Below are 15,970 nucleotides of genomic sequence, written 5' to 3'. Positions count from 1 at the left end.
GGACCCTGGCGGGCAGGTTCCAGTCTCCACCTTCAGGCCCCGTGCTCCTCAGTCCAGGTTGCAAAGCTCCTGTTGTCGTTAGGTGCCATCGAGCCAGTTCCAGCTCATAACGTGTACGTGTGGCAGAACTGAACCCTGTGTACGTGTGGCAGAACTGTGCCGTCCTCACAGTTGGTTGGGTTTTTTTCATCGTTTTATTAGGGGCTCCTTATAACTCTTATCACAATCCATACACACATCAAGCGTGTAAAGCACATTTGTACATTCGTTACCCTCATCATTCTCAAAACATTTGCTCTCCACTTAAGACCCTGGCATCAGTTCCTCAATTTCCCCCACTCCCTCCCTGCTCCCCACTCCCTCATGAACCCTCGATAATTTATAAATTATTATTTTGTCATATTTTACACTGTCCGACGTCTCCCTTTACCCACTTTTCTGTTGTCCGTTCCCCAGGGAGGGGGCTATATGTAGATCCTTATAATCGGTTCCCCTTCTCTACCCCACCTCCCTCGACCCTCCCGGTATTGCCACTCTTACCACTGGTCCTGAAGGGATCATCTGTCCTGGATTCCCTGTGTTTCCAGTTCCTCTCTGTACCAGTATACCTCCTCTGGTCTAGCCAGATTTGTAAGGTAAGATTGGGATTCATGATGGTGGGGGAGGAGGAAGCATTTAGGAACTAGAGCAAAGTTGTATGTTTCCTTGTTGCTACACCGCACCCTGACTGGCTCCTCACAGCTGTTCTTTACGTCACCATTGCCGCAGCCACTGTGTCCGTCCATCTCGTCAAGGGCCCTTCGCTTTTTCCATCCCCCTCGACTTTACCAAGCAGATGTCCTTCTCCAGGGACTGGTCTTTACTGACAACACGTCCAAAGTGCTTGAGGTGAAGGCTTGCCATCCATGCCTCTCAGGAGCCCTGGGACTGTCCTTCTTCCAAGACAGATTTGTTTGTTCTCTTGGCCGTCCAGGGTCCTTTCAGTGTTCTTGGTCAGCTCTCTGATTCACGTGCATCGATTCTTCCGCAATCTTCCTTAGTCAGTGTCCAACTTCCGCGTGCGTGTGAAGCGATGGAAAATACCGTGGCTTGGGTCAGGCGCACCTTAGTCCTTAAAGTAACACCCCTGCTTTTCAACACTTTAAAGAGCTCTTGCCCAGCCGACTTACCCAATGCAGTGAATCGTTTGATTTCTTGCCTGCTGCGCCCAGGAGCATTGATTATGGATCTGAGCAAGACAGAACCCTTGACAACGTCAACCCCTTCTCCATTTATCAGGATGTCACCTCTTGATCCTGTTGCGAGGCCTTTTGGCTGAGATGCGGTGAAGTAAAGCTGTCTCAGCTCTGCCTAGGTGTGCTCAGAGGCCCCTCACTCTACCAGGAAGATGCCTGCTTGAAGGCAGTCCACCGTCTGCTCTGTAGGTCATCGCTCCTACTGAGTAAGCCTCCTTGCTTACTCAGCTCCCTGGTTCGGCTGCTGCCATTTGTCTCCTGCTGGTGCCTGCCAGGCTTCTGCAGCTTCTCTCTGTCTCTGGTGTGGAGAAGCTCTTTCTGTCTCCTGGGTTGGGAAGTTCTCAGCACGGGGACCCATGTCTAAAACACCTCCCCGACTCCTGGCTCTTCTGGGTGGCGGTGAGGGCTTCTCACTGCCCTGAGTTTAGCTGTCTTCAAGCCCAGTGGGATGACGAAACAGACCAGTCCTCCACAAGTTCCATCCGCCTTATCTGCATGACCGCCCCACTGCATGGGGTCCATGCACCTTAGCAACAAGTGCCCCACTCCCCTTGCTGGGCCTCAGGCACCTTGTTTGCATCGTCCCACCCAGTCCGTATATAGGGCTCACAAAGGACCATATTAAGTAATTCACTGCACCCGCAAGTGTATGATTTATTAGGCAATACCGCGGGATCAGGGTCAACTTGAAAGTCGCAGGATGCAACACAGAAGACACAGTACAGTTCTCCAGCCAATTAGCCCTCAACAACGTCTCTTGTAAAGCTCATAGGCCGGAGGCCTTTTCCTTAGTTGTGCCCATTGCCCAGTTCCTCTGGGCTTCTGCCTTGCTGAGAAAGTGCTACAGCAGTAGTTACTCCATTCCGGAGAGCCTGGCGTCTCCCCACTCCACCAGCCAGCCCCCTGGACTCGGGGATTCAGCTCTGCTGCGCGTCCACCGTCACGGTCTTGAGCCTTTCGTCACCATCCTTGGTGTTAACAGCGTTTGACTTTCGTGACACCTGTTTGGGGAGGTTCCCTTCCCCGCTCTTTCCTTCTCTCTTTCTATGGTGCTTTTATAAATAAGCCCCGCAGTCCTGTTGGGTGGCTGTACATGCCTGTTTGCATAGTAGCCCCTGCGATTGTGACCCAACCAGTCATCATCGATGATGAACTCAGGGCCATGTGCAAAAGCAAACTACTGGGTGGCAGCCAAGTAAAGGGACCCGTGGCGCCTCTCTATTTGAGTTCCCTTGTGTGTTCACTAACTGCAGACTGCGCCAGAAGGAGGGAAGTGACCAGTTCTTGCCTTCTTTGGGAACTGTGTGGTACGGATCTGCACAAAACTGGATTCTCACTTGCCCGTATCTCCTGGTTACTGGCCTCCCATGTGGCACTTTCTTCTCCCTGGCAACCTGCAACCAAATCCTTTCCCCAGTGACTGCCAGGACATAGGTACTCTCCTCCCAGAATTCTGTGTCCTGACCATCCCAAGCCAGGTCAAAATGTACGAGTCAGAAAGACGCAGCTGCCTGGTCAACCCCTCTCAGAGTTAACCGCCCTGAGCTGTGTCCAAGTTAGAATGACTCTCTCCTTCTGACGTCCACAAGGGCAGACCACAGCCCTGCAAGCTCTTCAACTTGCTCTGGGTTCATTCATTCTTTAGAAAGCCCGAGAGAATTCACAGAGCCTCCCTATACTTAGTTTCCAACCAAACCAACCCTGTTGCTCCCAGTCCTTCTAACTCATAGTAATCTCATGGGACAGAGTAACATGGCCCCCTAGGGCTTCCAGGGGTATAAGTCTTTATGAAAGCAGTCTGCCACATGGTTGCCTAGCACAGCAATGGTGATTTCAAACCTCTATCCTTTTCTGCTAGCAACCAAGTGGCCCCTGCCCCTATAAAGGTTCCTTCGACTGAGACTGACCTATTATTACCAGAGAGCAGATAGACGAAGAGACCCCGCAGGTGTGATCTTCCATCGTCTCCAGGCGCGTGACCCTTCTCCATGCATGGATGTCCTCAATGGTCCAGGAAGCTCAGACTTCCTGTTTCATGGTCTTTGTCTGCATTTTATACTCATGTTTGTGGCCTCATGCTTAGGCATCATTATCTGAAAAAAATGAATCTACACAATTGATTGCATCAGATCCTCCTTGGACCAGTTTTCACATTCTATAACTACTTCCTGCAATAAACAACAATGGAGGGCCATATCTGACCTCCTCTGGCTTCTCGGTTGCCAGGAGGCAGGGCTCAGACAGCCTCCACGGTTCCTCCTGCTTTACTTATTTTGACACCCACTGTTCCTCCCATGCCACGTCATATCCATGCTGGGTTCGATAATTTGTTGCAATGGCCACATAGAATTCACATACGCACCATTAAGGGGGTTGATTAGGGAAGTCAGTAGGTTACCACAAGTCAGAGTCAGCAAACAGTAAGTATAAAGTCATTGGTTTTTAGCCAGCAACCAAATCTCTCTCGTCAATTCTCAGCCTCTGAGCTACATGGTAGCCATGTCTCTCTCTGGTTCTCTGTCTTTCACCTACATTGTCCCTTGGCCCTTGCCTCTATGGGCCAGGAGGCAAAGTGACAGCCCACCTGTCACTTAGCTCCACAGTTCCATAGTCTCGGGCCAAATGAGAAGAAGATGCCTCATAGTCTCAGTGCTGCTACTCTGCATCTCGGTGGCTGCCCCCACTTCAGACAGATTTTGAACATGCTTTTCCAAAATGGTTCAGGCTTTCTCTACTTCTGCTTCAAAGATGGCTCATCCTTATAACTGAGGAAGTGACGGCAATGAAATGTGGAGGGAAACCAGCCCCTCACACTATCCTCACAGGTCCAGTAGGCGCAATTGTACAGCTATAATATATACAGATTATAGTAAAGTTACAGAGAATAAGAGATAGGAGAGAGAATAAAATGAAGGAGTCAGAGACATTTCATGGTAGCATGCTCACCTCAGCCTTGCTTGGTGGTCCACGTGGGGATGCAGAAGGTGGGAAGCGCAGGAGAGGGAGTGGGGAAGGTGGACCAGAGGAGAGGGGACAGGGCTGGAGAGAGGAGTGGAGGAGAGCGATTAATTTTAAGCAAGGCTGATATATCTTTGAGGTGTGCAAGCCCCTGAGTACAGGTAAAGATGTCACAGGAAGGAGTTGTATTATAGGTAATACAGTAATGGAAGGGGGACCATCTAGGGGTATACATGAAATAGGAAGGGGAGGGATTGGGGATTGACATGTGATAAGATGGGTGGACCCTAGATTCAGGATGGCAGCCTAACTTTGGATGTCACTGAGCAGGTTTGACCTGCTCTATGCTCTCCAGGGAAACAATCACTATCCTGTCAATAGGGTGTGAGCCCCACCTACAGTGTACCAGACAGTAGTCTGATTGCCTTTAGGGAGATAACTTGACAATCATTTACCATTAGTTGCAAGCAGTGTCCTAGTTCTGACATACATTTGGGGGAGACGAGCTGGGGAACAGCCTTTCTGTATCCCACAATGAGAACTGGCCAATCTCTTCCACGAGTGTCACACGCCCTGATCCCTAGTCCTCCCAGTCATTGAGGGTGTCACAGAGACCGCAATGGGACAGCCATATTAAGATATTTCATCCTCCACGCTTACTTTTTGTCTGCCCTGGTTTGATGTGTCTGTTTTAGGCTCCCCCCCCCCGCCCCAATAATACTGTATCAAATTGGGTTATAGGCTCCGTAAACATAAGATGCGTGTTGGCATATCTCCAGCAACATTGCTAGGCACGTATAGGAAATGTTTTCTCTTAAAAGTAACATTCTGCATTCTTCATATAACCAATCTTGCCTGGTGTATAGTTAGCTTTCCTTCAGGATTTGTTTTGGGGTACGAGCCCCCACAATCGAATGGGTCTAAGGGGTGGTTGTGTCACTGAGGGGTAAAATAAAGGAAGACAAGATAAAGCATGCAAGTACTCACCTACAGGACCACCATGACTTCCAGAACCAGGTCCATGCAGAGAGAGAATATATTTCCAACCAAGGCTTATATATAGTCTAGGGGCATGCAAGCCCCTCTAATTACAGGTAACTACATACTTAACAGAGTGGACTGTACCCTAACCTTAAAGGTCCCTTAAAGGTTGTATATTGGAGTAATCTATCACCAGTGCCGGGGGCAGGTCAGGGGGAGTGGCTGCCTTCAGAGCCTAGAGAACAATAATACATGTCTGCTCCTCTAGTTAAAGCTGCCGGCTACATAGCAATCAGCCATGTGCTTCTAAGAGGTAACGCTATTATGGGAAGATAAAGTGAGGAGCAATATTGATTATGAGAATGTGATTGGGACTCATCTCCAACTAACAAGGTTGAAGACCTTCCTCCACCCCAGAAACCCAGCCTCTCAGGCTTCTTAATATATTGAGAATAAAAGATTCATCTGTCTATCCTCTCTTCCTGTTCTCTGCTTCTCACAATTTGTGTGCTGAATGATCTGTCCTTCACCAGTTGTGATGAGGAGTCCTTTGAACTTCTGGTCAGGGAGTGACAGAGACTTGCTTGTCTTGTACATTCTCGGCGTATTTTCCATGGTCTGACTTAAGAAACACCTGTGTCTTTAGCGGTTCAATATGTATTATCTGACCTTGTTTCTACACTAAGTGCTTTGGTCATTTGGGTTGTTGATAATACTGTGTTTTTATCTGTGCTCATGGAACATTAAGGTATCTTATCGATACTCCCATCAGAAGGTTTACAATAAAGATCGACCTGCCAACAGGGCATTTTAAAAATTTGCTTCATTCCAAATCAAGCTGACGGAGGACTCGTTGTTCTCTTATTTCCTAGAAAACCAGAAGATTGACCATCATCTGCTTGGGTACTCCCAAAATGAAAGGCGTCTGGACAAGCAGGAACAACGCTGCCACACTGACGCATTGGAAAATATCATTCAATGGCACAAAACCCATTTTCCTTTAAGGGAAAATTGTGATATATTTGACCTATATGAGAAAGCTGTGAAATCAAGTTTAACTTTACCAGCAGTCAACCAGTGCAGAAATGAAGTAGAAAACGCTGCTGAACCTCATGGGGATGAGAATGCCTTTCTCCATGTGGACCATGAGCCTCGCTGTACACAAATGACATTGCCTGATAGTCAGAAATCCAACTGCACTCATTCCTCTCACATTAGCCATCAGGTAACTCACAAAATTGAGAAGCTGCATGTAGGTGACGAAGCTGGGAAAGCCTTCCTCAGTCCGTCTTTCCCCCCTGGTGGTCAGAACATGCATGATGGAGAGAAACGCTATAGATGCAGTCTGTGTGGTGAAATTTTCTTTAAAAAGTTCAAGCTCATGGAACATCATCACACCACTCACGAAGGACAAAAACCATTTAAATGCTCCGAATGTGGCAAAGCCTATCTCCATAAATCACACCTCAGTACACATCAGAAAACTCATAAGGCGGAGAAACCCTATAAATGCAGTGAATGTGGGAAAGGCTTTATTCAGAAGACAGATCTCACTATTCATCAGCGAACTCATACTGGAGAAAAGCCCTATATTTGTGGTGAATGTGGGAAAGGCTTCATCCAGAACACACATCTCACTCTTCATCAGCGAATTCATACTGGTGAGAAACCTTACATGTGTAGTGAATGTGGGAAAAGCTTCAAGCGTAAAGGAAGTCTCATTATTCACCAGCGAACTCATACTGGAGAGAAACTTTATGTATGCAACGTGTGTGGGAAAGGCTGTAATTATAAGGGAAATCTCATTATTCATCAGCGAACACATACTGGAGAAAAGCCCTATGTGTGCAGTGAATGTGGTAAAGCCTTTAGCCAGAAGTCATGCCTCATAGCACATCAGAGATTTCACACTGGAAAGAATCCCTTTTCATGCAATGAATGTGGAAAATCTTATACCCAGCAGGCAACTCTCATTAGCCATCGGAAAATTCACACAGGAGAGAAACCCTTTCAGTGCAGCGAGTGCTGGAAAGCCTTCAACACAAAGCCAAAGCTTGTCGCGCATCAAAGGTCTCACACAGGAGAGACACCGTTTAGCTGCAATGTGTGTGGACAGACTTTTGGCTATGCTTCTAGCTGTAATGCGCATAAAAGAAAACACAAGAGAGAAAGACAAGTAGATTCAATAAAGCTAGAACCTTCCACAACAAATCAGAGCTCATCCCATGCAAGTAATATGACGCAGGAGAGAAGCCCTGTTGATACTCTGACGATGCAAGTGTCCTCTACGGCAGCTCAGACATCAGGGAACGTCAGTGGACTCTTGACAAATGGAAACATAGTCCTTGTGGGACAGCCTGTTGCTAGATTCAACCCCTCAAGTGATAACACGGAATTTTCCCAGCAGAGAAGCCCTATGAGCACAGTGAATGTGGTATTGCCGATGAGCACAATGCATGCAGCAGGCCCTCCGGTGACCAGTTACGTCCTGTTTTATGTTCCACTAAGCCTATAGGGTAAACTCAGATACATGCACTGGAGATGAGGGCTGATGAGGGCTCATTTTATAGCTACAAAGGGTCTCCTGAGAGAAGTCGTTTGCAGAGACTGGAGAATCCCGGTAAACTCATTCTGTGCAAATAGATGCTCTGATATTGAGATATTCTGGTGTTGACATGGACATACTCATCAGTCATTCTGTTGTGTCAGAAGTACTGTGAATTTTTCAAACAAGATCATCAATATCTGAAATGTTGCTTTCAATGAGAATCTACTAAGGAAATGGTTAGTGCGGAAGGGGCAGTGCTGGGTTGACGGGATGTGAGGCACACACGTATATATCATTTGAGTATTCCTAGATCTGCGTGAATGACCGAGAACTAGATTGTATAAAGCCATTCTGGGACTTCCACAGTATGATTGGGTGACCTTTGCATCTGGCCCACCAAGGGAATTGGACACAGTGCTAAGAGTGCAAATAAGAGTGGAATCTCTGTGAGTAATTTTGTCCTATGTCATTGAGTTGCTCCCAGAGTGATTTTGTTAAGTGCCAGTAAGTTGCTTCCAGGTCAAAGCATCCTGTGTACAGCAGAACAGAACAGTGTGCTCAGCCCTGCATGGTTATATTTGAGCCCATTGTTGTAGCCACTGTGTCCATTGTTCCTTGCTCTTTTTTAATATTTTCTACCAAACTTGTTATCCTTGAGAGGTTATCCCCTCTAGAGAACATGTCCAAAGTGTGAGAAGAAGTGTTAACCACCACTTCTAAACTGCGTTCTGGTTGTACTTCTTCCCTGAGAGTTTTGTCCATTCTTTAAGTAGTCCATGTTATATTCAATAGTCCACTTCATAGAGATCAGCCTCGAACTGGTCGTTAGCCCCTCTCACCCTTCGGTTTGACATTGTTGCTTCTGCTGCTGCAACTCTTAGTCCTGAGATCACCTCAGGCCTCATATTCTGTGTTCACCTCTCCAGTTGAATTTGTGACGAACCGATTCGCCTCTGCTGTTTTCCCTTAAAAGGAATTAATGCAAAAAAAAAAAAGAATGCTATTAATTGGAAAAAACTTTATCAAAACTGATTCAAACTACTGAATTGAGTTTAAAAGTTATAGAAAAATTTATGATTTCAATATGGTTTATTTCTATATGGCTTCTGGAGTTTGGAGAGTTAAAGTAGGTAAAATGTATGTGGCACTAAACCAGGCTTTCTACTCTGCTAGAAGGGGATATGTCCCTAGGCCAGCTTGGAGAATCTATAGAAAAAGAAATGTCAGCCCATGTGCCCTGCTCATGAGAGATTATTCTAAAATATCTTGGGGGAGATAGAGGAGTACAGACTGCATGCCTCCTTCTCTGTACATTCTGAGATAAAGCCAACCATAGCAAAAATGTGTATATGTTAACCCTTACAATATCCCCACATCTTGTTACTGCTTAAGCCTGAAATTTTTTATTCAGGCTGTTAACTGTATATACTTGAGTATATGCCGACCCAAATCTCAGCCGAGGCACCTAATTTTACCACAAAAACTGCATTTAAAAATGTGCTGAAAAACTCAGCTTATACACAAGTATGTATGGTAATTCTAAAATAGTCAGTGTCCCAACTCATCAAACAGCTGCACTTAGGAATTAATCTAGTCCCAAGGGCACGTGCAGTTCGGCTACCCCATGACTTGAGATATGAAAACAGAGAGACTGAAGCTTATTCCTTTACGTCCTGAGAAATGCCAAGGAAAATGTTCTGTCCTGTCTCCATGGTGTGGGGAAGATGTGATGGTCATTAGCTGATGACCCTGTGGCAAAGATCCTATGTTGTTTACATTCTGTGTCAGTCTGGGTAGACTAGAGAAACATTCAGAGACACTCGTGTATCAGAAAGATTTATATTCAAGAGCAGTTGAGAAAACAGTCCAGTCCAGATCAAGTCCATAAGTCTGATACTAGTCCAAAAATTCCTCTTTAGACTCATGCAGCACATGATGCTGAATGTAGGAAGATCGCAGGCCAGTGGGTAGGAGGTCTTGTGGATCCAGTGGCAGTGGAAGCATCTCAGCTCCTCCAGCTCTCTGAGTGTCTTCACAGCAGGAAAGGGAAGGCAAAGAGAGTGTGTGTCTCACTCCCAGGGAGGAAGACAGGAGTTCCCAGAATCCTCAGGAGAAAGCCAGGCCCACACAGAGATCTCATTGGCTGTGGCCTGATTGACAGGTTGGACACCACCCCTTTGCTCAAGTTGACAGGAGATTATGTAACTGTCACGCATTTCTTTCCCAAGATGCATTTTGTCTCTGTAAAAAAGCCTGTTTTCCCCTTCAGGTTAACTTTTATATCACCCCTTCCCTGCTGAACACTCAGATAATGTGATTTCCTCTGTCTTCATTATTCCTCTTCACTTTGCTGGGAATGGGGCTTTGGGCCCCTCTCTCTCTCTCTCTCCATTGTTTGCTCCTCAATCCATGTACTAAGTTACAATGAGTCCTGCTGTTTTCAAAAACTGGTGTGGCAGCAGCATCTGACCTCTTCTAAATACCTGATTAGGAGAGAGAATCACCATCTGCACCAACAGCCCAAAGCTGACTCCTTGGTGGTTAAGGTCACTCACCTCCTCTCTAGACTTTATGGCAACTAGGACACCAATGGTCCCTCCCACGACACTCTCCTGCAGGGATCAGTGTGTTGCAAGGACCACACTGAACTCCGACCATACTCAGTGATGAGATGTGTTGGGCGAAGCATTAGGTTTACTGGAGGGGATCAGGAAGGACTCAGGATACAGGTCTTCAATTAGGACAGCTTATTCTCCAATGACTCCTTAGCATGCCTTTCTCTAACACTTAGTCTCTTCCCCTGGCCACTCCTCTCCTGAAACAAAGGTTGCATCTCTAGCACATGTCCTAGGAGAGCCCATTCCGCCCCTGTGCTTCACACACAAGGGACTCAACTCTTGGTCCATGGATCAGTGAGCCTTGCTTTGTCAAGTGCACAGCAGCACCTTGCTTTGTAAGCAAGCTTAGCTATAGATGCTCAGCTGTCTCGACATGGTGACTCCTCCCCCCACCCCACCCTTGGAAGTTAGAGGAAACCAAATGCCAGCAGTGCCACCCCATCTGACACACAGCACAGGTTCCATACACCTTGCCCAATCCCCGAGGAGCCCTTGTGGTGTAGAAAGTTACGAGTTGGTGCTGTCAGGTTGGCAGTTGGAAACCACCTGCTGCTCTTTGTGAGAAGAGTCTAGAAACCCACAGGTGCAGCTCTATTCTATCCAATAGGGTCACTGGGAGTCCGAATCCACTTCCTGGCAGTGAGTTTCGTTTTTTTGGTCCAATCCCCTTAGGGGGCTGTGGGCACTTTACTTGCATAGTCTCATCCAATCATAGGAGAGTCACAACGACTATTGCTTTCAGGGCCAAGTTAAAGAATTCACCCCACCGTATAGGTATGACCAATAGTAAGTGGTACCAAGTTTGAGGATGACACACGGGTCATCTCACCTTTTCTCATGAACCTCTAATGACCTGCATTCCAGGTTAAAAAACAACCCCCAGCCCCTCCAGAACCACCTTGATTCCAAGTCCCAACAACTCTGTAGGGTAGCGCAGAACTGCTTCCCAGGATTTCTGAGGTGGTAAATGTTTCTGGGAGCCTACAGCCTCGCCCTTTGTGGGGCGAGGCCAGCCCCTAACAACATCATGGGTTTGTAGGCGCAACTGTATGGTTAAGATGTATAAAGATTATAGTAAAATCATGGAAGATAGGAGAGAGAGAGTGAAAGGAGTCAGACACATTTCATGGTAGAATGCTCACCTCCTGGACGGCCATGATCTCACCAGCCAGGCCTGGGCACAGCACAGGCGGAGAAGAGGGGAGAAGACAGACGGAATGGGGAAGAAGAACCAGAGGAGAGGGGATGGGGGACTGGAGGAGAGAGTGTCTTTATTGTTTTGGGGCTATTTGTAGGTAGCCATGTGACATGCATAGTCAGTAGTTACATGCATCACAAGGTGGGTGGTAATCACAGTAAAGTCCCTGAGCTCACAGGTGAGGAAACCTAATACCTGCATTGGGGGGAAGACGTGAGAGGGGATGCCCGCCCCCACCCCCCGCCCCGCAGCGGGGGGAGATAATCCCAGGAATGTCTGCTTCTATGAGGAGACAGAATCAACCATGTGCTGACTTTAAGACAGCATAGCTGTTGGAGAATCTGTGGGAATGATATTTGTTAGTTTCCCACAGCCCTAAACCTCACGCAGTTACCTGTGGTTTCGAAGAGCTCACCTGGTGGCTAAGTCCAGTCTAGTGCGTAACCACTGTGCCACGATGCCACCGTACTTCCAAATAATCCCCCAAAGATCAGCTCTTAATTGGTGTGTCTGAACATTGCTGGCTGAGAAACGGGATGGAGGAGAAGTCAGTCGCTCGCTGTCGGAGTTGACCCGGGAGCAATGCCTTGCCCGTGTGTGGAACCAGGCTTCTCTTCCTGGGCCATGCAGCTCACCGCAGGTACCGTGGAGACCTGCCGAATAGGCTCCAGTGGAGCTTCCTTACTGAGAAGGACGAGGAAGAAGGGCCTGGCACCCTTGTCTTTAACTGGCCTCACCCCAACTCCCTTGCAAACATCTGTTCGGTTTACCCCCGCAGCCCTTTTGCCCGGTGTGTGGTGGACGCTCTCGTGTACGACGTTGCCCCTAGACGTGTTTCTGTCCTTCACCCTGCTGTCTGCCAGCCCTTTCCAGCCAGAGGCTAGCTATTCGTGTTGTCTGCTTGCCAGCTGTTCCTCGCTCCCCTTTCGTCTTCCCAGAAACACGCCTGCTGTACAGACCCTTGGACTCCCAGTGGTCTGTTTTCAAGTTCTCTGTTTGTTTCTTTTATTATCTTATTTTTTAACTGTTTAAGGAAAGCTGCCAAGGTCCCTGGGTATCGAACAGGTGCATGACTTCCTCGTCTTCTCGGCCTTCCCGGCGACTGTCGTTCGGTGCCGACTCAGAACGAAGCACTGCCTGGCCCTGCGACAGCCTCACCGTCAAGTTCTATCCCCTGTGACCAGCCACCCACCTGTCAATCAGTCCCAGCCTGGCTCCGGGCGCTGTAACGCGCACGCGCCCGTCTGTACGGAAGGTGTCCGAATATGGCCGCCTCCGTTAGCAAACGCCACGGCTGGGCGCAGACATTGCCGGCTCAGGGCACACCGGAAAGGCCGCTGTCCGCGCGCATCCAAGCGTGCTTGGCCCTCCTCGCGTCCCGTAGCGGGTCCGGGCGTCTGCGCCGGGGGTGGCCGAGCCCACGTCTTTTCGCAGGAGTAACTTCCACTTTTCGGAACTGCTGGTGGTTCCGGAGAAAACCAGGCCAGTTGGTCTATTAGTTCTTTGAACAGGACGGGGGCCGCGGGGTTCCCGAGGGCTGCGCTGGGCGGAGGTGCTGGAGGGGAAGCAGGTGGGGGGAGTCGCAGCCTTTGGCATCGGACCCGCGAGAGCGCCTTTGCCAAACGACCCGGGCGGTCCCGACCCTCTGGGTGCCGTAGGGTGGTGGGACGGTGCGTTTCGGTGACGGCGGGGTCTGGACCGGGTACCGGACGTAATGCGGGGCTGAGTGAGGGTGGACCCGGGGGTGGTGTCGGTCTCGGCAGGGCATTGTGGGGACGAAGCGCAGGAAACCCAGGCCCCCTTGAACCTTGATTGTGGAGACAGGTGGCCTGTCCTCCGGGGAGTTGTGTGAAAGCCGCGGTTTAGAGCAGCGTCTGTACCATTTTCCCTGGAACCCAGAAACCGCCCCACTACTGTTGCAGGGAGGATCCACCACGCCGCCCATCGCTCAGTGGGTCTGCTTTCAGGCTGCAGAAGTAGGGGTCGGGGAGACCTGCTGGTCCGCAAAGCCTCACTTACAGACACCTTTTCTGCTGTGCAGCTTTGCCTTGAAAGGCGCCGCCCAGAAAATAGGAGTTTAAATCCTAACCTCCTCGTGCGTGGTGGTTACCATCCCATTTCGGAAGGGGTTGTGATTGTTCGGTTCATGAGGCAGGATGTTAGCAGGTGGGTCAGTTCCCCAAACTATAGAGAGATGAAGCAAGCTAGCCAGCCAGTAAGCGGAGATGGAGAAAGAGGCATTGCCAAACCTCCTGGCGATCTGGATGCAGCCTGAGGCTGAAGAACCAACAGAGAAACAAAGCCGACTTCGCCAAACTTGTGCAACAGTGGGGAGAGACCCCATGCAGTCTCCTAACTAAATGTGGGGATCTGAGAAGAATTTGGCCACTACCAAAGGATTCTGAACGTGTTTAAGGACCAAAAATAATCTCAGAATCAAACGTGTAATGAAGCCGAGGTGTGTCTGGCAGCGAAAAGGGGTCGCAAGTAGAAAAAAGTCAAGCCCAACTGTAGAAAATCTAGCCGCTTCAGCGGTGAGAACAGACTTGTGTTGTTTCGGTCACACTAGGTAAACTGAGGCAGAATCGGGTGTTGGAGAAAGGAAGGCGCTGCTTAAATACAACAGGGAAATGGTTTGGGAAGTGAGTATTGGGTGCAAGTTAAAGACATACGGTGGGCATCGTCTTGATGGCAGTGGGGTTTTAGTCGACAGGAGACAGGTGTGGCCTTCAGGAGACGGGTGGTTGGTAGAAGTATAGATGCCACTGGCAGTTATGATGAAGACCGAGAAGGAAATGGAAGTGAAGTATAGGGGGACACTATCTCTATTGTATTGGAGAATGCAGAGGGCACTAGCAGCAGAATGTTGCTAGCGATGGGGAAGCTAAGTGTGTTTCTGGTGAGGCTTTAAAAGACAGTGGTGAACCCCCAACAGACTTCTTACTTTGAGGTGGCTGGAATCGGGGATAGGGCCTGACTCATTCTGTGGTTGGGTCAGGATTTCCTGCTTCTGGTGGGAAATCTCATTTCTTAAAAAGAATATAACCAACGTTACATTAAAAGGGGATGTTCTGAGAGGGAGGGGAGGGGCCAGGAAAGAAATGCCCTTGGTCACACCTTCCTTGCTTAGGGCAAACAGCCTTGGCCTAAAGATGACACTATTACCCCCCCCACACACACACACACAAAAAAGACAGTGGTGAAATGTGACTGGACAGGGAAGGAAGGGTGATGCTTTTTATGCAGTGGCAAATAACTTCTCTGAATTATGCTCAAATGTCTGGTGGAAGATAGAACTTATAAATGATGAGCTTGGAGATCTGGCTGATGAGAGCTCTAAGTAAGATGTTGCAGGGGCTGAATCGTGCCTCCTTTCCACTTATAATAAAATGCAGTCTAAACTAGATGAACTTCAGAGGGGAGCAGGGAAGGAGAGGGGAAAATGAGGAGCTGATGCCAGGGGCTTAAGTGGAGAGCAAATGTTTTGAGAATGATAAGGGTAACAAATGTACAAATGTGTTTTATACATTTGATGTATGTATGGATTGTGATAAGAGTTGTATGAGCCCCTAATAAAATGATTATAAATAAATAAAGATGTTACTTCGAGGACTAAAAACACTAAATGAACTTCAAAGTGAACTGTACAAAATGAAGACAGCATTAAAAAGATTTCAAGAATCTCGTTAGACAAACTAAGGGCACGTATCCTAGAATGTTTACCAAAGACTTAGTTGCGCAATCTTTTGTTAAAGGGATTGTGTCTGTCACCGTTGGACCCAACCAAGTACCATGGCAAAACACACTGGTTCAGACCGAAGATGCTACAAAAATAACTAGAAGAAAGAGCAAGAATGTTGTCTGCCTGTTGGAAGTCTTTAGGCGGAAACAGACGAAAGGAGCTGCGTCTACTCTCCAAGAAGAGGAAAGGACCATCCTTGGAGCATCTTGGAGATGAGCAGAACGGTTAGAAGGTGCATGGGAATCATGGCCTCCTTGCCTACCCTCAGAGGTGTTAAAGAAGTGGATCTTGGCCACATGGTTCCAGAGTGTCGGGCTGGCATTAAGGTGTGTAGGGATATGGCTACCATGTCCACAGGTCAGAAGAATGAAACCCTCTAGGGCAGAGTGGGTGGAGTGTACACTCAGACGGCGACTGGGTCAATAAAATCCAGGGCAGTGGAGTTGAAATCCCACTGGTCCTGGAAGATGGAGCTAAAGCCCAGGGCCACAGGAAGTCCCTACAATATCCAGAGGGCATGGCTAAGACCCAGAATTGAAGTCTGGGACCATGATGAGGATGGTTCCAAAGACAGTTCATTATTGTCCAGCAAAGTGACCTCTCTCCCATTTTCGTAGTAAGTCCTTGTACAGTTTCTGAAGGTAATATTGGGAATGGCATGCAGATGAATTTAGATGTGCTTTGTAATTC

The 15,970-nt window shown here is 48.2% G+C and overlaps 1 protein-coding gene across 7 annotated transcripts in view; it reads left to right on the top strand.

Annotated features, from left to right (window-relative positions):
• The window catches only part of LOC101662521 (zinc finger protein 350), a 46,851-nt gene that overhangs the window by 8,826 nt on the left and 22,055 nt on the right, over nucleotides 1–15,970 (top strand). For 4 of the 7 annotated variants that reach the window (XM_045292557.1, XM_045292558.1, XM_045292559.1 and 1 more), the window contains one exon: nucleotides 6,047–8,176. The exons of 2 other annotated variants lie outside the window; for them this stretch is intronic. In XM_045292557.1, the coding sequence (XP_045148492.1) occupies nucleotides 6,047–7,689 (1,643 nt within the window). In that variant the 3' untranslated portion in view covers nucleotides 7,690–8,176. Of the gene's footprint in view, nucleotides 1–6,046; nucleotides 8,177–15,239; nucleotides 15,607–15,970 lie in introns of those variants that run through there. One more of the 7 variants, XM_045292561.1, reaches the window with a different exon arrangement.

This window comes from Echinops telfairi, unplaced genomic scaffold (assembly GCF_000313985.2).
Source record: "Echinops telfairi isolate 266 unplaced genomic scaffold, ASM31398v2 ScPeMD7_655;HRSCAF=1070, whole genome shotgun sequence".
NCBI classification, from domain to species: domain Eukaryota; kingdom Metazoa; phylum Chordata; class Mammalia; order Afrosoricida; family Tenrecidae; genus Echinops; species Echinops telfairi.
The sequence above is the reverse complement of the archived record's forward strand: the minus strand, read 5'-3'. Positions and strand labels throughout refer to the sequence as shown.